The sequence below is a fragment of the Anguilla rostrata genome, chromosome 15 (genome assembly GCF_018555375.3).
Source record: "Anguilla rostrata isolate EN2019 chromosome 15, ASM1855537v3, whole genome shotgun sequence".
NCBI lineage: Eukaryota > Metazoa > Chordata > Actinopteri > Anguilliformes > Anguillidae > Anguilla > Anguilla rostrata.
The window spans coordinates 17310780-17332106 of record NC_057947.1 but is presented as its reverse complement, the minus strand read 5'-3'; the positions used below and the strand labels follow the sequence as shown (position 1 = coordinate 17332106).

Sequence of the window (21327 nt, the reverse complement as noted above, 5' to 3'; positions counted from 1 at the left end):
AGTGACTCACATTCGTTAATAAATAAATGTTCTTTTTAGTCAGAATAGATTACTGTGAATTGCGTAACTGGTTTAAGCTGTGCTAAGGCTTGAATCAGGATGCACAGGAACTTGAACTTGCAGGCTCCGGCTACTACGCAAGAGTGCATATTTTTATCTTAAGGCACACACAAGATTCTCATGCATGTATATCTGATACACACAGTTCACATACTTTCTTTGTTTTGGAGAAAGTGCATGTGTGTGTTTGATGGATTGTGTGTTTGCGTATTTGTGTAGTCGTTTGAGTTCCTGTTCCCTTCTCAGTTCCTGCCTAACACGAACACACACACACACACACGTACATGCACATACACACACATGTACTTACACGCACACACGTGCCCACACACTGTCTCAGTCTCAGGTACCTGTCGTAAGCGTGACCCCCCTGTCCCCCCCCCCCGCAGGGTCACATGGTGGCGAGGGGCACGTACTCAGAACTGCAGCGCTCTGGGCTGGACTTCACCTCCCTTCTGAAGCACGAGGAGGAGGAGGAGCAGCAGGGGGTGGAGCTGCGCAGCCGCACCCTCTCCCAGACCTCCATGCGCTCCCAGTCCTCCTCCCTGCTGTCCGTCAAAGACGGGGCCGACCAACTGCCGGTACGGGGCGCCGCCGCAGCCTCCCCTCACTTCCTGTCCCGGCGTTCCAGACCAGGAGCACTTCCTGTACATTGTCCTGTCAGGACTTCCTGACAGTTTAACACTGTTTAACTGTTATATAAATCTCTGAGACTGTGTTCCTCTCAAACCTACTTCTGTAGATTGTTCTGTGACGCTCCTTTCTCACCGAAGCAGTGACCCGGGTACAGCCCGTGTTTGTCGTTGGTGTGAAAGGGACCAGCGGCGTTATCTGGCCCGGGTTCGTGACCCTGCTCATGATGGGGTTTACACGGGTTCAGTGACAGTGACCGTGACCCTGCTCATGATGGGGTTTACACGGGTTCAGTGACAGTGACCGTGACCCTGCTCATGATGGGGTTTACACGGGTTCAGTGACAGTGACCGTGACCCTGCTCATGATGGGGTTTACACGGGTTCAGTGACAGTGACCGTGACCCTGCTCATGATGGGGTTTACACGGGCTCAGTGACAGTGACCGTGACCCTGCTCATGATGGGGTTTACACGGGTTCAGTGACAGTGACCGTGACCCTGCTCATGATGGGGTTTACACGGGTTCAGTGACAGTGACCGTGACCCTGCTCATGATGGGGTTTACACGGGTTCAGTGACAGTGACCGTGACCCTGCTCATGATGGGGTTTACACGGGTTCAGCGCTGCTCGGCTTGGGTATGGGAGGGGAGGCACGGGTTCCTCTACGCAGCGCGGTCACCTGACCGACCCTCGGTCTCCTCGTGTGTTTAACTGGCCCAAATTTCCTGAATCGGTGCTCCAAGTCTTACAGCTGTACTCATGCACAAACAACACTCTGAAACTTTTACATAAATGCCGGAAACTGCATTCATGTAAGTGTATATTCACATGTAATTGCGCAGGTGTCACCGGTAAATATGTAACTGGAAATGAAACAGTCAATAATATGTTACTTAAAATGTTTTGTGACAGTTTTTCCAAAGCATTCTCAAAATTTGAAGCAGATCACTGGACTGTCGATTCAGGAGTTAGAGTACAGAGTTGAGCCAGCATCATGGCTGTATTAGCAGGATAAACCGGAATGTGTGCTTAAGTAAACTAGCAGACTCGGGTCTTGTGTGAACAGTGGATACATTGTGTGATGTCAGTAGGTTCAACACTGAACCCATGTTCAGTATACTCTGTGTCAACCCTGGGTTTTGTGTGTGAAAGGGGTGTTGAAGTGCTGATTATAGGTTAACATGGGGAAGTAATGATACATAGCATCCACAGGAGGGCAGCAGCTGGTTTCTGTTAAAACAAACTTTCTGTACATCTATAAATGTGTTGCTATGTTCTTAAAACATCTCCCACTGTCCTTAACAGAGTTCTCTATATAATTATGAGTGTCACATTCAATTCTTTTTAAGCAAATGACTATCCTATTAGTGGCTGATTTATGGATGTACCAACTTTGGCTCTATTTTTGGGTTTGGTCGATGCGAGGTGATGGGGCGGGGTTGTGTCTCTGTGCGGGTGAGGCAGGTCACGGGGTTGTCGGAAGTTCACAGAGAGTGACGGGGTGTGATTTTGTGGTTCTGCAGGCGGAGCAGGTCCAGTCCATCGCCGAGGAAACGCGCTCCGAGGGGAAGATCAGACTCAGCCTGTATCTGAAGTTTTTGAGAGCCGGGGCCAACACCCTCTTCCTGCTCCTGCTCGTCGTCCTCAACCTGTTTGCTCAAGTGAGACGCGTTCCCGAGCGCGTGTGTGCGTTAGCGTGTGTGCGTTAGCCTGGGTGTGTGCGTTAGCGTGGGTGCGTTAGCGTGGGTGTGTGCGTTAGCCTGGGTGTGTGCGTTAGCGTGGGTGTGTGCAGGGACAGGTCTCTCATCTTCATTTTTTTATTCTATTTTCTTTTCAGGTGTCATACATCCTGCAGGACTGGTGGCTGGCTTACTGGTGAGAAACAGAAGCATTAGAGTCACATGATCATCCCTATGTACTCAATGTACTCCATCCCCATGTACTCAAACTCCATTAGTGTCACATGATCATCCCCATGTACTCAAACTCCATTAGTGTCACATGATCATCCCCATGTACTCAAACTCCATTAGTGTCACATGATCATCCCCATGTACTCAAACTACATTAGTGTCACATGATCATCCCCATGTACTCAAACTCCATTATTGTCACATGATCATCCCCATGTACTCCCAGCTTTATAAACAAGGCATACTGCTAACACTGTGGAGGACAATAACCCTGCTGTATGTATTGATATTAGGGGTGGGTGGTAATGTCAGGGTCATGTTTGTATCTGGCCAATATGAGCCTAAATTGAGCTTACTGCCATTGGCCTGATGCTACAATGACGGCTAATATGATGGTCCATAAAAGCGATGCAGTATACACATGCCAGAGAGAGGACACATTGGCCGAGTCACAGAGTCTGTAAATGACACCTGTTCATCTCCTTCCTTGAATGTGGAAACTTGGTTTTGGCTTGCCTTTGTGCTATGAGGTAAATCAGTATTATCATTGGACCACGAGGCCAGGCAAATGTAACTTAATTATATCGGCCTAGAATGTCTATATTACGCACTCCCAATTGCAATATTATTATATATACAAAACCTTACACTTATGTTGAGGGTGCGTATGTAACAGTATTGCATTTATGCACGCACACACACACTTGCACTCGCACACACACACAGGGATAGATAAAGTGCTCAGTATGTATTGTGTTCATTGACTAGAGGGGTTGAATTCAGTAGGGTTTAAAATAAATAATAAATAAGAGGTTCAGACTTTAGACACTGGCACTTTACAGGAGCTGAGAATCCCTCATCAACAAAACAGGGCACTCAAAATGAAGGATCTCTCATTCAGCATACGTCTGTATGGAAGCGTATTAGCCGTGAAAATGGCTGTCTGCCTACATGCCACTAAAGGACGCTTTATGAGAGAAGGCCTCGCTGTCGGCGTTTGCACTCATGGCCGCAGCTCTCTGACTGTCTGTTCTGTGTGTTCTTCCTGTGGGCAGCGGCTTTGATTCCTCCTCTGTGTGATTGACAGGTCATCAATGCAGGAGAAGCTCAATGTCACGGCAACCACTGCCCAGTCCAACGGACTCAATCAGACCCAACAGCTGGACCTCAGCCTCTACCTGGGGGTCTACGGAGGTGAGTCACCGTCCTTGCCAGAGCTGAGAACCTTCTAGAAAGTACGCTTGGGAGGACAGGAGAGAGCAGAGCTCACTAGGAAGTAATATTTATAGTCTCCCTGACCTTTTATCTTGCCATTTCCAAGTTCATTTCCAACTTTTGTCTGAAAACACAAAGAAACAGGCCTCTCTCTCTCTCTCTCTCTCTCTCTCTCTCTCTCTCTCTCTCTCTCATGCGTTCATTTAATCTTTGTTTATGAATAAATTGTAAATAGTGTTTATTTTGTCAGTATTAGGATGTTGTTTTGTGTCCCTGTTGTCTGTTCTTTCTGTTTGAAATTAGATTGTAGATGGGTTGTGACTGCTGTGTGTTTGTCTGCTAGTTTAAAAGGCTTTGTTTGATTGGTCTGATGTGCATGTGATGGTTTAAATGTTTCATTTGATTGGTCTGACGCTTGTGTGGTAGTGTAAAAGGCTTTGTGTGATTGGTCTGTGTGTGTTGCACTCCTCAGGGCTGACGGTGGCCACCATCATCTTCGGCTTCCTGCGCAGCCTGCTGTTCTTCAACGTGCTGGTGAGGTCTGCGCAGTCGCTGCACAACCGCATGTTCCAGTCCATCCTGCGCACGCCCATCCGCTTCTTCGACGTCAACCCCATCGGTGAGCCACACGCGGCACAGACCGCCACCACTGACGCTCCGCCGTCTGCTGCTCTGCAGTCTGTACTTCTGAGAGCATACAGGTCCTCACACACTGTGTACTGCGTACTGTGTACTACTGACCTCATCATACTGATACTGCTCCTTACACAGGATGGGAAAAGGACCCTCCTGATAAACTGTTGTTAGGGCCAGTCCAGGTTTTAAAGAAAATTTTGGTGTTGCGACGGCCTGATTCTTGTATGAGGGTTGGAAATATAATTGTACATTTGAAATGTACATGTGAAAATGCTAATCATAATTGTTATGCTAATAACTGCTCATAACAATTATTATAACTAGCACTCCCGGCCATCCGGGTGAATGGCTCTCGTTCTGCTCGTCCCTATCCACCCTAGCTCCCCAGTGGTGGAACAGTCGTTGCCCATCTTCCGCCGTGGTCTGAAAACGCATCTCTTCAGACTATACCTGGACTAACTATCACCTCTCTGCAAGGCACTCCCATTCTAGGATCACTTTCATCACTTCTGTCCTTCTATCCTTGTTTCTGTAGCACTTTAATGTTACACTTGTATCTCCATCCAGCACTTACATTGCGCTTGATGTTCTAGCTTGTTGTTATGCCTCCTAGTTTGAATTACCATAACTTCCTGACCGAGTCTATGCTTCCTGTGTGAACTGGACTTATTGTGTTCATAGCTATGAATGACTGTTATGTAATGAGTATTGTACCTTATCTGACCTGTGTTTTGTAGTTGTCCAATGACCTTCGGTGTGCACTTATTGTATGTCGCTAGCATCTGCCATATAAATGTAATGCTATAACAGGAAAAGTTCAGGTACTGAGTTGAATTCCTCTTTGAACTGCTACTTTATTTTCTCCACTAGAGGGCACATACTGCAAAGATTTTGAAGCTGGAATTTGATCAGCCTAATGAATTGGTTCCTCCTGAATGTGTTATGCTCCCGTCTTACAGCAAAGTAGCTGTACTTGCAAGGTATGAATATTCATTATTGTTAAACAGGGTCCATTTTAATTTTCACTGGTCTCATCCAGCTGCATCAAAATAATACAATTATGATGTGTTGCTGGGAGCGAGCCAGGTTGATCAATGGTTCCACTTTGTAAACCGTCTTCTTTTTAGTAGAGGACGTTTGTTAGTCCTGTTTCATTAAAGGAAGGAGGCATATGCGTTGCTCAGTGCAGGTATGAGCTCTTCAATGGAAAGTTAAAGATTCTTTTGCGATGCATTACCCACCTGTATTCAGGATTTCATTGCAATTTCTTTTTGGATAATTTAGTGATCCTGGGCAGTTTGAATAAGTAAAGCTAGATTTTTACTGAAGGTCCTGAGGTTAAGAACCTCACCCTGCGGTTGTCCTTTTGGGATTCAAACTAGCAACCTCATTATTTACCGCCTCCAGTTTCCTAACTTTGTACCTGGAGTCCCCCCACAGGCCTTTATGTGCATATAAGGTCAGCCGCAGTCCCAGAGGGGGCTTAAAGTGACTAATAAAATGTACTGCAGATTGGGGGCCCTGGGGGGGCGGGCGGGGGGGGAGGGTATTTGCAGAGGCAGAGTTCTTTTTCGTGAGCTTGAACAGTAAAGCAAACAGGCCTCTGGAGCGCGTGGCTGTTTGCCGTAGACGCCGGACTGGGCGCCGCGTTTGCGTTTGGGTGGCTGGGTAAACAGAGGCGGGTTGGTCCCGCCTGTGTGGAATCTGACGCCTCTGATTGCTCCATTAGCTTAGTGGGCCGTGCGGCTGTTTGAACAGGGCCGAGCGGGCCGGGAGGCGCGGTGTCAGACCAGAGCAAACGCACCGCGGGCCCCATACCCCCCGGCCCGGCCTCTGTTATCAGCGCTCAGCGAGCGACGCAATGCGCCTGGCTGCAGCAATGCAGGCTGTTTAAATAAGCACGGCCCATTTACACCCTCTGTGTTAGTCTGTGCTGGGCTTAGGTAGACACAAGCAGATATTACCAGTTGTGTCTTACTGTGGGCTGTGTGCCAGCCAGTGTGCCTGCTGGTATTCAGTCAGACCTGTTGAGTTGAGGACACTGAAATAAGAGTTTAACCCCAGTGTAAATGGCCATGCCTGGAAAGTGTGGCCGTCCTCTGGCCTGTATAGTCATTGAAATGGAGCACTGGCTCAATCAAATCAATGCACTGTGTGATTGAATATACAGGTGTCGGCCAGTGACTGATCATGAGGTTCTAAGAGGACAGCTGCAAGTCCAAAAAGTAAAGGCTATTTGTATTCATAAGTGTAACTTAAATCCAGTGTTTCTGTGAGAGATCTACTTTCAGGTCAGGCCTCGTCCTGGCTTTGAGTTCTGACCAGGCAGGCCTAAGCCTAGATAAGCTTCAGTTTGCATTCGCTTTAGAATTTGACGTGAACCAAGTGGTAATTATTGATGAACACGAGGGATGAACATGACTTGTGGAGGTGTTGGCAGGACGTCTGAGGCGTTTAGTGTAAATGATTGAAGGGTGAACAGATTTGACGATGTTCACAGGTACTGTGATTTGAGCTGGTTTCAGTCCGGAGGTGCAGGTCTGCTGGTTGTGAATTTGCACAGTGTTAATTAGCACTGGTCCACAACAATTGCGTGTTTGAACGAACCCAATCCTGCGGATCATGCAGCAGGACTGGAGTTTCACCGTATAACAGCTGCTATTCGGTTCTCAGCAATAAGATCACTTCCAGAGTTTGACCCTTTGTGTGTTTCATTTTTTGGGTGTTTTTTTGTGCGTGAAAGGAAGGAGCTCCCGCGTGTTTAATAATGCAGCGGGCGGTCGGCGCTGGGGGCGGGGGAGGAACCCGAGGCCTGGCGCTGTCGGGTGGCTGTTGTGCGGCTGTCAGTGGCCATTGTGCGGCCTGGCCCAGTTACTGGAGCCGAACGCCACGGCGGGCCCTTCAGAGCGGAGAGCCACCGCGCGCGGCGCGGCGTGCGGGGAGGACCCGTTAGCGCTTACCGAAGCCGCGCTCGGGGAGCTGAAGGCTCCCGCTGAAGAGCGGCGCTTTGTTTGTGGAAGTCTCTGGCGGAGCGGAGCCGCTGTGTGCAGCTGTGTAATCACACACAGCAGAATAGACAGCCTCAGTCCTGGGTCAGGCACTTTATCTGGAGTACTGTAACCTTTAGGCCCCAGTAAAGTTCATACAGACTGCTGATTTTAAAACAAAAATAATTTCACCTCTATTGAGAATGTCTTCCATGTGATTGCTAAAGGTTGTTGTTAATGCTTCTAGGTTAGTCTTGCCTTGGGCAAGGCCTACTTAGAGGAGGTAGGCCTGCTCTGTCTGTCATTCCCACATTCAACCATGGGCCTGTCTCAGTTATTCCATCAATGTTCTGGTTATGTTCTCTGTATGTTCTTCCACATTTACACAGCCACGTATATTCATGTGTGTTGTTCAGTGTGCCCGTGTGTGTGCATATGCCCGTGTGTGTGTGGGTTTGTATCACTCAGGAGGGTGTGTGTGTGTGTGTGTGTCTGTGTGCATGCGTGCGTGTGGGTTTGTAAGTGTGTGGTTTTCGGGCAGGTCCTGTGAGCAGCGCGGTATGGCTGCTCTGCAGGTGAGTGACAGTTGGCCCTGGCTGTGCCCGGCTCCTTTGTCTCCTGTGTTGGCTCTGGGCTGTGCGCTGTTTCTCTGATACGGCTCGGACCGCGGCTGCTGATTGGAGGCCTGCGTGCGGCGCCCGTCCGGCTCCCGCGCTGTTTGCTTTGCGCGCGGTGATTGATCGCTGGTCCGGCGCCGTACTGAATAATCCGCCCGTGGGGGCGGGACCTTAACTCCCGTCAGATCTGGGGTTTGCGATGGGAGGTGATTCATCTTCAGCAGCTGTGAGGAGGTTGTTAATGTGGTGTGCTTCTCCACACTTGGGTGGCTGTTTGGACATTGCTGAGCATGTCAGCTTGTGTCTCTGAGCTTGTTGATGTTTTCATGGTTTAGGTACCCTCAGAAAGACAGAAGGCCATCTCTCTACTTTGGTTAAGTGCCCCCTCATGAGGCCACGCCCCCACATGTCAACCAGTAGGCAGGGAGTTGAGAAAGCAGAGCCTATCGTGGTGCAGGAAATAGCTTTGGTGGAGCTTATTTACTAAGTAAAACTTTCTGTTCAAATCCACTGTGCAGATGTGAGTGCACCTGCACAGATGAGCTCAGGTAAGTTTGCTCTTGTGATCCATCCTCTCTGGATTGGCCCAGAACGGGCTCAGGTTGTTAACAGGCTTCCTTGCTCATTGGCTGAATGAGATGTGCGGCCGTGCTCTAATTTAGGAACCACAAGGGGTCATGTGAATATAAAAGGCAGACATGGCCGACCGAAGCATCCGTCAGTCAAACCCAGAGAGGTGTTATCTTTACCTGTGTATAATCAGGATGCCCCTCCGATTTACTCCCTCCCTCTCTCCCTCCATCCTTCCCTTACTTCTCTGCTCCCCCCATTCCTCTCCATTCTCCTGCCCTTGACTAGTGGAGATGATGTTCAGGTGCTTCTCTGTGATGACCACTGTTAGGGGGTCAGTGGCATTAATCCCATCTGCCCCCCTCCCTGATTTTATGCCCTGACAGAGGGCTATAGACCAGACTGGCCCTGTAACTCAGTTTATTTTCATTGGACAGGCTGGGGAATCCTCTGGGCTGTCTCTGGCTCTGGTTTGGGCTTGGGTAAAGCCCGCGTGTGAGAAGGGGGGGGGGGCTATGAGAATAGAAAGCTGAACTTCTGCATCAATGTGCCTCATTGGTGGAGGTTGAGATGAGCTTAGGATTGATTTATCTGCTGCGTGAGTAATTCACTGAGTAACTGTGGGGAAATGCTGCTCTGAGCCACTGTGAATCATAAGCCCCTCCCCCCTCTTCTCTGTCACTTGCGTGAGCTCATTAGAGCTGCTTACTCCTGTCAGTTGCAAGGAAGAGAAATTAGAAATTCACTCACTCTCTCTGTCTCTCTCTTTCCAGGGAGAATCCTCAACAGGTTCACCAAGGACATCGGTCACCTGGACTCCCAGCTGCCCTGGACGTTCGTTGACTTTATCCAGGTGAGGGGCGTCTCTGGCCAGGCTGTGGAGGAGCGGTACTGAGGGGCAGGCTCAGCCTCCTCTGGGCCTGTAGGACTGCTGTGGAGAGGACGGGTGGAATGGAGATGGAGCAGGTCACTTCACCGTGTGTGTGTGTGTGTCTGTGTCTGTGTCTGTGTGAGAGAGAGAGTGTGTGTGCGTGTAGTCTGTGTGTGTGTATGTGTCTGTGTCTGTGTGTGTGTGAGAGAGATAGAGAGAGAGAGTGTGTGGGTGTGTGTGTGTGTGTGAGAGAGAGTGTGTGTGCGTGTAGTCTGTGTGTGTGTATGTGTCTGTGTGTGTGTGAGAGAGATAGAGAGAGAGAGTGTGTGTGCGTGTAGTCTGTGTGTGTGTGTATGTGTCTGTGTGTGTGTGAGAGAGATAGAGAGAGAGAGTGTGTGTGCGTGTAGTCTGTGTGTGTGTATGTGGTCTGTATGTCTGTGCCTGTGTGGGTGTGTGTGTGTGTGTGTGTGTGTGTCTGGCTCCTGTGGGAAGGTGACCTGTAAACCCTGGGCTGCTGCTGACTTTATAGTGAGCAGGGCAGGAGGCAGAGGCCTTTAAGATAAGATACAGACATGCTCGCTTTGAAGTGTGAGTTTGAGTATGAGGATATATTTGGATATATGGGAACTTTTGGAAGGAAGAGAGTATTTAGGTATTATAAGGTTATGTTTGTGCGTACGGGTGTATTTGGATAGGTGCTTATCTGGGTGGTAGTTTACGTGTTTGGATATACGGGTTGTGGGGGCCGGCGCTGTCCGTTCAGCATCTCAGACGTTTCTGCTACCTGGGAGTGCTTCAGGACCACGGACAGGGCCGGCCCCAGTCACAGCCAGCTGCCCGTCAGCACGGCTGCTCTCCATTGGCTAACCGATGGGCTGTGTAAAGGCCTGGGGAATGAGAACCAGCTCTGGCAGGACAGATGTCACATGACCTTGAGTGGCAAACCTTTGGGCCTCTCTCTGTTGTCCTGTCTGGAAGCTGCACCTTTTGTCTTTTCAGATCGGTTATTTTTGTGTTGTTTGCGCTCCTCGCTGTAAAGGATTGAATAAAAGGTGGTCGGCCTTCAGCATTTCCTGTGCGTCTTGTCATTTCCTCACCCATCACAGTGCCATACGCTGTGCTTGGGTTGAAGGCCGTGTTCGTTTTCTCTGTGAAAATCTCCTGGAGGATAATATCCCAATCTGCTGGTCGATACTTGAGTCAGAAGAGAACATCACATTTTGTGGTGTGAGTGTGTGTGTGTGTGAGCGTATGTGGTCTGTGTTTGTGTGTGTGTATGTGTGTGGTGTATGTGTGTGTGTGTGTGTGTGTGTGTGTGTGGTATATGTGTGTGTGTGTGTGTGTGTGTGAGAGAGAGTTAGTGTGTGTGTGAGCGTCAGTTTGAATGTGTGTGAGTTAGTGTGTGTCTGTGTGTGTGTAACAGTGTGTGTGTGTGTTGGTGTGTGAGAGAGAGAGTGTGTGTCTGTGTGTGTGTGTGCTTTTGTATGCTATTGTGCTGTTTCCTATGGAGAGCCGTGCTGGGCTGTGTAGAGGGACATTTACAGGACAGAGGGAAAGCTGAAAGAATGAGTGCATTTCAAAGCCCTTTCTCTTCTGTTTCTTTTAAACGACAGAGGGCTGGAATCAGCAGCTTGACTGAGTCAGAATAAGTGACTTCTCTCACCTTTTCATGGTCCACAAAGGGCCCACAAAGGCCCCATCCTGAGAGCCAGGGCTGCTGCTAGAGAGAGAGAGAGACAGAGAGACAGAGAGAGAGAGAGAGAGAGAGAGAGAGACAGAGAGAGAGAGAGAAAGAGAGAGAGAGAGACAGAGAGAGAGAGAGAGAGAAAGAGAGAGAAACAGAGAGCGAGAGAGAGACCACCACATTGTGAAACACACACACACACTCTCTCTCTCTCACACATACACACACACACACACACACACGCTCCCACTCTCTGTCTCATGCGCACCCACCACAGAAACACACCACATACACACACACACACGCACACACGTACACATATAACAACCCTCTTTTCAGTACAAATCACCCCTGAACTCTTGCTGTGCGGTTTCCCCCCACTGCTCTCTGACAGGACGTACCCCTGATAAGCAGTCGCACTGTTTGGGGCTGTGTGTGTCAGATCAGGAGCCAGCCGAGGGCTGTCTGTGTGCTCCTGGCGCTGTTCTCAATGTCACACTGACCTTGTGTGGGTCACGTCTCTAAAAGCATCTTCTGAATGCCCAAACTCTTCATTATGAGCATGCTGCCATTCTGTCCATGTGGCTCTCAGAAGGTTTTTCCCTCTGCAGTCCTTGTCTTAGCGTGGGCACAGTGCCTGTGACAGAGTTAAAGGGACGGCAGGAAAGAGTGACGCTGGAGAATTGTGTTATTAATGGTCTACACTTGTGTTATCGCCTACTGTCTGGGTTTTACTGGTCTTTGGTTTTTCTTGGTGGCTGGGGCCATGCAATGACCTGTGAAGTGTGTGATCTGACAGCACAGGTGTGTGTAGGACCCCATTCTGACCTCTCCCTCCCCAACAGGTGTTCCTGCAGATCTTGGGTGTGATCGCCGTGGCGACCGCAGTCATCCCTTGGATCCTGATCCCTGTCCTTCCCCTGCTCATCGCCTTCCTCTTCCTGCGGCGCTACTTCCTGCAGACCTCCCGAGACATCAAGCGCTTAGAGGCCACCAGTAGGTTCACAGAGTGCGTGTGTCTGTGTGCGTGTGTGTGTGTGTGTGCGAGTGAGTGTGAGTGTGTGTGTGTGTGTACAGCCTCTCAAGCTGGAGGAGCCACCGTATACATGGAAAAGGTGTTTTGAGGTAGCGATTAATTAATTAAGAAAATTATTATGTTGAGTAGACATAAAGTTGATTTAGGGGTATTCCTAACCTAAAATAATGTGGGACGTTTTATTACCTGTGTTTACCTGTGGTCTCACATAAAGCACTAAACTGTGTGTTTTTATTTCTGCGTGTCTCTGCAGCTCGAAGTCCTGTCTTCTCCCACCTGTCCTCGTCTCTCCAGGGACTCTGGACGATCCGAGCCTTCAGAGCAGAGCAGAGGTTTCAGGAATCGTTCGACGCACACCAAGATTTGCATTCGGGTCAGTCTTTTAAATAAATAAATAAATAAAATTTCCCTGCTGGTGTGAATTTGCCCTGTCCTGTATCACATTATATTTCTGGTTCAGGGGGAATGTTATGACACGCCTTAAATCTTTCCCATTAGCAAAGTTGAGTTTTTTTGATGTGGAACGAATCGGGGAGATTTTTCACCGGAGGACATGCAAAGTTACTATAATGTCAGTCCCAAGGTCACAGAATTCTGCTCTGTATCCGGTGGCAACCCCCGCCTTATTCACCTGATTCTGGCACGGTCACTAAAACCCAGTTCAGACCAAAGATTTGAACCACGTTTTATAGCGTTGCATGGAGTTTCCGGTTGCAGCTCGTTGTGTCGTGAATCTTGGGTCTAAACTGGGCTGCATTCAGTACCTTTCACATTCATACATCTGCGTGTTCGGTTCAAGCGACTCAGGTCAAACGTCTTGCTCCTGCCCCACCTGGGATCTGAACCTGCATCCCTCTGGTTACCCGCTCTGTCCCCTGACCGTTCTGCCTCTCATAGTAGTCTTGACGAAAGGAGAAACATATCTGAAGTAACATGAAGAGTGCTTGTGATAGTGAAATGCTATGCGTTACACGTGTTTGGATATAAGCCTAAAGGGTAATTGTAATTGGATAGTTACATGGTGGTACAGGGCTGTTATAGAGTGGATTCAGGACTGTAACAGGGTGGATACAGGACTGTAACAGGGTGGATTCAGGACTGTAACAGGGTGGATACAGGACTGTAACAGGGTGGATTCAGGACTGTAACAGGGTGGATTCAGGACTGTAACAGGGTGGATTCAGGACTGTAACAGGGTGGATACAGGACTGTAACAGGGTGGATACAGGGCTGTAACAGGGTGGATACAAGACTGTAACAGGGTGGATTCAGGACTGTAACAGGGTGGATACAAGACTGTAATAGGGTGGATTCAGGGCTGTAACAGGGTGTATTCAGGGCTGTAACAGGGTGGATTCAGGACTGTAATAGGGTGGATTCAGGGCTGTAACAGGGTGGATTCAGGACTGTAACAGGGTGGATTCAAGGCTGTAACAGGGTGGATACAGGGCTGTAACAGGCTGGATGCAGGACTGTAACAGGGTGGATTCAGGACTGTAACAGGGTGGATTCAGGACTGTAACAGGGTGTATTCAGGGCTGTAACAGGGTGGATTCAGGGCTGTAACAGGGTGGATACAGGGCTGTAACAGGGTGGATTCAGGACTGTAACAGGGTGGATTCAGGACTGTAACAGGGTGGATTCAGGACTGTAACAGGGTGTATTCAGGGCTGTAACAGGGTGGATTCAGGGCTGTAACAGGGTGGATACAGGGCTGTAACAGGGTGGATACAGGACTGTAACAGGGTGGGTGCAGGGCTGTAACAGGGTGGATACAGGGCTGTAACAGGGTGGGTGCAGCAGAGTTACAGTGTGTTTACAGGGCTGTAACAGTGGGTACAGTTTGGTTACAGGTTGCTTAATGGCAGTCACATGGTGATTGAAGCACATTGTGATCAGAAGCTGTGCTCTCTTTCAGAGGCCTGGTTTTTGTTCCTCACCTCGTCCCGCTGGCTGGCGGTTCGTCTGGACGCTATCTGCGCCGTCTTCGTCACCATCACCTCCTTCGGCTGTCTGCTGCTGCGAAACGGTGAGAGAGGAGACAGGGAGGGCCACGCGGCTCTGACATGCCCAGTTGCAACAGTGTTGATGTACATGTCTTTCATGTGTTACAGTGCTGACATACGTAGTTTTTACAGTGCTGATGTGTGTAGTTTATGTGTTACAGTGCTGATGTGTGTAGTTTATGTTACAGTGCAGATGTGTGTAGTTTGTGTTACAGTGCTGATGTGTGTAGTTTATGTGTTACAGTGCAGATGTGTATAGTTTGTGTTACAGTGCTGATGTGTGTAGTTTGTTACAGTGCAGATGTGTGTAGTTTGTGTTACAGTGCTGATGTGTGTAGTTTATGTGTTACCGTGCAGATGTGTGTAGTTTATGTGTTACAGTGCTGATGTGTGTAGTTTATGTGTTACAGTGCAGATGTGTGTAGTTTATGTGTTACAGTGCTGATGTGTGTAGTTTATGTGTTACAGTGCTGTTGTGTGTAGTTTACGTGTTACAGTGCTGATGTGTGTAGTTTATGTGTTACAGTTCTGATGTTTGTCTGGTTCCCTTGTCTGAGTGCTGTTGTGTATGCCAGCAGTACTGACCCGTGTGTGTTTCCTGTGTGACAGATTTGGAGGCGGGCTCAGTGGGTCTGGCGCTGTCCTATGCTGTCACTCTCATGGGTATGTTTCAGTGGGGAGTCCGACAGAGCACCGAGGTGGAGAACATGGTAAGAGAGGGGTTCCCACGCACCCTAAAAACCTTGAGTGTGCTTAATTTTAAATTTCAGAGATTAAAATTTAAGGGATTTGATTGTCTGGTGGCTTAAGAATATTTCCATTGATATTAATATTCTGTACAACAAAAACATTTCCAGACTTATTCATCGTAGGGTCTGAGCCATTTACAAAGCTAGACTTTTACTGACGCATGCACACTCACACAGACACACACACACACACACTCACACAGACACACACACACACACACACGCACACACACACACACCCTCACCCTCCTGAGCTCCTGTTGGTGACCCCTCAGATGACGTCAGTGGAGAGGGTGGTGGAGTACACAGAGCTGGAGAACGAGGCCCCCTGGGAGACTGAGAAGCGGCCCCCTCCGGAGTGGCCCAGCCAGGGCTGCGTCACCTTCGATCGGGTCAGCTTCGCCTACAGCGCCGACGGGCCCGTGGTCCTCAAGAACATGAAGGCTGTGTTCCGACCCAAAGAGAAGGTAAGTCCAGTACCGCTGCCCATCGTCATGACTGACACTTAGAGTCTGTACGATGAGTTACTGCGACGGTCTGTATGATAGTGACCGTTACATGTCTGTATGATGAGTAACACTTAGAGTCTGTATGATGAGTTACTGCGACGGTCTGTATGATAGTGACCGTTACATGTCTGTATGATGAGTAACACTTAGAGTCTGTACGATGAGTTACTGTGACGGTCTGTATGATAGTGACCGTTACATGTCTGTATGATGAGTAACACTTAGAGTCTGTATGATAAGTTACTGTGACGGTCTGTATGATAATGGCAGTTACAGTCTGTATGATGAGTAACACTTAGAGTCTGTATGATAAGTTACTGTGACGGTCTGTATCCCTGTAATCCCTCTCTCACAGGAATTCAGAATTTAAAATGTCGCTGCAGGTTTCGAGCTCATTGACTTGTCCCGGAAATTCATAGATTTAACAGCTTTCAAATGGGTGGCCTTGCTAACCAAATGAAGCTCTCGCTCTGTGTCTAAGAACTAGTGTAGTATTTACACTATATATTACTCTCTGTATTTTCTCCTTTGTCAATAGATAAATGAATCCATATTCTGAACCCTACCCAACAATCAGCAGTACCCATTGAGTATACAGTACACCCTATTTCGCTCATCCCTCTGCTTATTTCCCTATACGTACGGCAGGTGTGGCGTGTCTTTTGTCAGGCGTTATTTTGAAAATTAATGGGAAAATGTATTATTAATGCTGCCGCATTGTGCCGTTGCTTCCTGTGGAGGTGCGTAATTGGCGATTCATGGAATGCATAGGGTGTAATTAAGACTGGTGGAGTGTGGCGGCGTGTGTGGGGGAGCGCGGGCAGGCTGGATATTGGGTGAGCAGGGGGAGATGCTGGCTAGCGATTGAGCCGCGGCGCGGCGCTCAGACACGGGCCGCCACCGCCGCTGATTTCACAATGGATGAGCTGATAAAGGGGAGAGGCCCTGACTCCGGCAGCCTATAGGAAGAGCGAGCGCGCATGCACGCGCGCGCACACGGACTGGAGCGCATACACACACGCGCGCATACACGCGCGCGCACGCGGACTGGAGCGCATACACACACACGCGCATGCACGCGCGCGCACACGGACTGGAGCGCATACACACACGCGCATACACACACGCGCACTCGAGCGAACGCTGACTCGCAAATGCACGCTCACGCACAGACTCGAGCGAACGCTGACTTGCACATGCAGACTGCACGTTCTCACACGCAGTACATCCAGACACGTGTGTGTGTATGCACACACACACACACACACACACACACGCACGCACATACACACACACCCACTCATGCATGAACATTATACACCCCACACACATACTCATGCATGCTGCTCTGCAAACACCGTTCTTTGACTTCAAACACACACACTTGCACTCTCAAGTACACGTATACACAGACACGCATGTAAACCCTCACTTAACTGCATGCAGTTCCTGGGGCCACTGAGAGGGGAGGCAGCAAACAGCCTTTAGATGGGTTTGTGTGAGGAGGAGCTGGGCCTGCTGCTGTCATCCTGCTGCTCTGTACAGACTACACACACAGCTCATGGACATTACCATTCAGCAGCACATCTGTCTCCTGCATTGAGCGAGCAGTCCTTCAGGAGACCCTGTCAGAAAGGCTAACCCACACCAGCGCAGGCTGCACTGACAGGCTGTGCAGTTTCACAAGCTCTGTAGGGCTTTTGGAGCAGTGAAGCGTCATGTCCTGTTACCGCGGTGACGGTGCTGCCGTCGGTGACATCACAGCCCTGAATGCGCACTCAATGCTGATGTGCTGGTCGGTTGGAGACGCCCGCGCTCTCTCCGAGCTGCGGCAGCTGCGCAGTCCGTCTACGCAGTGACTGCGTGTGCTCAGCTGGCGGGCTGCAGAGTGGAGCGGGAGCGGCTTGTGCCAGCGCATGTGTGCCCTTTCCGCCTGACCGCCCTCTAGTGGTGACAACCAGGCATTAAACCGGGCAAAGGAACATTGAAAAAAATGGGTGAAAGATAAAAGCAATAAGAACCGGAGAGTGGTGCTGTGTGCAGAAGTGAGCACAGCTGGAGACAGCTGGAAAAGGCCCGTGGAGGGGGAGGAGCTAAACGCTGCGTTTTGCGTCGGGCAGGTGGGCATTGTGGGAAGGACTGGCGCCGGTAAGAGCTCCCTCATCTCCGCCCTCTTCCGCCTGGCCGAACCCGAGGGCAGGATCTTCATCGACGGCGTCCTGACCTCCGAGATCGGCCTGCACGACCTCCGGCAGAAGATGTCCATCATCCCTCAGGTACGGCCCCCTCCTCCACAGCCCCGCCCCCCGCTCCGCCACTTCCTCCTGTGATTTAGTTTTAAAAGTGAAAGCTGACACTGGAGAAGTTTATTTGTCACTTTGGGGGGTTCTGCTTCTTTTTTTTTTTTGAAGTGTGACAAACGGGTGCCCAGGGACAGCCGGAGTTTGTTTCTGCCTGTTGAAACTCTGATACCATATTAAGAGAAAGCAGCCTGAGGGGAGAGAGAGAGGGGGAGGGAGGAGAGAGACTCCCAGAGATGCTCCCCGAGGAGCTGGGCTCCTGAAAGTGACAGGGGATTAGTCATCTACCCCCGAAACATCTGAAAGCTGCTTACAGAACTGCTCCTCCTCTTCTCGTTCCTCCTCGTCCTCCTGTTTTAATGAGCCAGATTTCATAAGAGCAGCAGAGGTTTCCAAAACTGTAAATAAAGTTCATTAAGGGTGTAGTAAGTGCGCTGCACGGAGGGTGTAGTGTTTGGTGTTCTGGGTCAGGTAATGTGTTTTGTGTTAAATGTGTAGTATCTGTTTGGAATTAGAGGTCTGCTTTGGGCTAGAAATGAGGACCAAACCCGCCTAAGCGTTGTGGTCTGACCCAAACTAGCCCTGCTAGTACGATGTAGGGACGGGTGCGGTTAATTAAGTCATTGCACCAGTTAGCTGACCTCCTAAAATAGTTGAAATGCCTGTCTTCATCCAGCATGTAATGCTTAACTACAACATATTCGCATTTTTCCCTATTTTGGCGACTGAAGGACCACCTTCTTTTTTCCATTCACGACATTTTTTATAAAAATAGTTTTTAAATCTCTTCCGCTTCTAGGGCCGTTTCTCAGTAGCTTCACCTGGCGCCACCATGTTTTCACATGTTCAGGTGGCGTCTCGTTACCGTAGATACAAGAACCTTTATTTTAATCACACGACACTTGTCATGCTACATATTATACAAGTATAAATCAGGCTTACGGGCGGTGGAGTTGAGCTGTCCTCCCACTGGCCAGGGGTGGATGGATACGAGGGTGGAGCTAGCCATGCTTAGAATAACACAAAAGGGAAAGCCATTCCATTTTGAAGATAGCCTATGATATGTTTCACCATCAACTCTGATTTAAAAATATATATATATTTTTTTTTTTAATGCAAACAATATGCTCATATGGGTTCAGTTCAGTTATAATGTTCACTGTTTAAGCGTATATTATTACGCTTTAATTTTTCTGGCAGATTCTTGGCTGTAGTCCGCTGTGTCGTGGTGTTGCAGTCAGCCTGTGACACAGACTAGGCTTAAAGCAGCGCTGACTGTGCTGTAGGACTCAGGCTGCGCTTTGAGTGGGTCCCTGCAGAGTCACGTGGGAGGTCCCTTTTTAAAAAGTCCGTTCTCTCACTTTCTGAAGTATCGCCATGGCTTCAGACGGGACGGTAAACTGGGGCGTGTTTATCTTTGTTGCCGGGGTCGGGGGTGCCTCCACCGTGCGTTTTTATATTTCCTGCGCTTGTACCTTTTTGAAAAGTTTTTATGAATTTTTTTTGTGATTTTTTTTTTCTCCCCACCCTGTCCTATCCTCATTGTTTACGTGGTATCTGGCCGAACCTTTCAAATGGAAAATAGCTTTACATAAGATGCTCATTGGCGTACGTAGCGATGTGGAATGCACCGATTCCAGATATGCATTCTTTACATCGCCGGCACTGAAGAGTGGTATTATTCCCTCACCTTCTGGCTGATTTTATTATGATAAACTTTTTTATTATTAGTCGCGCGGTATTAAAACGGAATCCATTTCACGTTCTATTGAGAGCGGGGGAGCGGCTGCAGGAGGGGGAAATGAATTTGGCGTGGGGGGGCGGGGGGAGAGTTGCTGGAGCACATAATCGGTCCCCTGTGCAGAGCCGAGCTCCGCCTCTGTTTCCTAACTTTACACTCAATCCTCAATTAGAGGGTGTCAGAGAGAACGCGGGCCGGGCCGGGGCTTGAGCCGGCTTAATGGCAGCCGCCGGATGCGGATGAGGGGAACACGCGTGGGGTGGGGTGGGGGGGGGGCGTAGAGAGGGACGGCCGCACAGAATTGGGAGAGACAGAAAGTGATGTGATGTCATATGCGGAAAAGCTGTGAAATAGGCTGCTGCAGAGTAGCGTGAAGCCCCTCCATCACCTGTGGGTTGCTGGTTTGAGTCTCGTTGGGACGGGGGGTGGGGGTGTTTGTGTCCCTGAGCGATTGAATCGCTGCAGTTTAATATCCAGCTGTATAAATGGATAATGTTTAAGCCATGTTAAGTCGCCCTGGATGAAGTCGTCTGCCAAGTGGATGTGTAACGCAGTGAAACTCCCCCCGTGGGCCTGCGCTCTGCGCTTGTGTTCATGTTGGGCGAGGAGCTCCCTGACGTGGGTACTGCTAGACACACACGTCTACAGCCCACCGCATGACTGTGGACAGGACCCGGTACAGAAGTGTGTGTGTGTGTGTGTGTGTGTGTGTGTGTGTGTGTGTGTGTGTGTGTGTGTGTGGGGGGGGGGGTGCGTTTGATTGACTGGATTCGTGTGTGTGTGTGTTGGGGTAGCTTTGTTGAGTGAGGTTGTCGTGTGTGTGTGTGTGTGTGTGTGTGTGTGTGTGTGTGTGGGGTTGGTGGTGTGTGGTGGTTGTGTGTGTGTGTGTGTGTGTGTGTGTGTGGGTGGTGGTGTTGCTGAGAGTTTTGTGTGTGTGTGTGTGTGTGTGTGTGTGTGTGTGTGTGTGTGTGTGTGTGTGTGTGTGTGTGTGTGTGTGTGTGTTTGTAGTTGCTGAGTGGGTTTCTGTGTGTGTGTGTGTGTGTTGGGGTTGGTGGTAGCTGTTGCTGAGTTCGTGTGTGTGTGTGTGGTGTTGTGTATGGTGGTGGTTTTGTCTGTGTGTGTGTGTGTGTGTGTGTGTGTGTGTGTGTGTGTGTGGGTGGTGTAGTCGGTTTGTAGTAATGTATAACTGAGAGTTTCTGTGTGTGTGTGTGTGTGTGTGTGTGTGTGGTGTGTGTGGTGTGTGATGGTGTGGTGTGTGGGGCGTTTGATAGATGGGTTCGTGTGTGTGTGTGTGTGTTGGTTGTGTGGTGGTGGGTTGTGTGTGTGGTTGGGGTAGCGTTGTGATGATAGGTGGTGTGTGTGGGTGTGTTTTGTGTTGTGTGGTGTGTGTGTGTGGTGTTGGGGAAGGTTTGTATATACTGAGAGTTTCTGTGTGTGTGTGTGTGTGTGTGTGTGTGTTTGGGCATAGCGGTGGGAAGAGTTTGTGTGTGTTTATTGGATTGTGTGTGCCCGTGTCTCATAGCTGATATGCATTAAACACTGACAGCAGTGATTACTGTACCCGTCAGGCAGCAGCTGGTCTCTGTTTCTCCGCTTATAATGCACTGTACCTGGCTGGCCTCTAATCTTACAGTTTCCCCTTATCTTGATTGGCCGACAGATTACTGTCTTAAATAAGCTGCAATTCTCGCCTCCGCCTCGTGCCCATTGTGTCTCCTGACAGCCACTGCCGCTGCTTAAACTCCTTAGGCTAATTTACTCTCGTTAATGTTTTGTCAGACGCCAGATTTGTGCAATA

At 49.4% G+C, this 21327-nt stretch overlaps 1 protein-coding gene across 1 annotated transcript in view; it reads left to right on the top strand.

The window, feature by feature from the left end:
• Positions 1–21327, top strand: part of abcc4 (ATP binding cassette subfamily C member 4 (PEL blood group)) — a 58555-nt gene that overhangs the window by 25998 nt on the left and 11230 nt on the right. The window contains exons 15-26 of the mRNA XM_064311541.1: positions 450–641; positions 2219–2356; positions 2533–2570; positions 3696–3802; positions 4296–4442; positions 9407–9486; positions 12034–12184; positions 12478–12597; positions 14143–14253; positions 14840–14940; positions 15255–15446; positions 17609–17764. Coding sequence (XP_064167611.1) covers positions 450–641; positions 2219–2356; positions 2533–2570; positions 3696–3802; positions 4296–4442; positions 9407–9486; positions 12034–12184; positions 12478–12597; positions 14143–14253; positions 14840–14940; positions 15255–15446; positions 17609–17764 — 1533 coding nt within the window. The remainder of the gene's footprint in view (positions 1–449; positions 642–2218; positions 2357–2532; positions 2571–3695; positions 3803–4295; positions 4443–9406; positions 9487–12033; positions 12185–12477; positions 12598–14142; positions 14254–14839; positions 14941–15254; positions 15447–17608; positions 17765–21327) is intronic.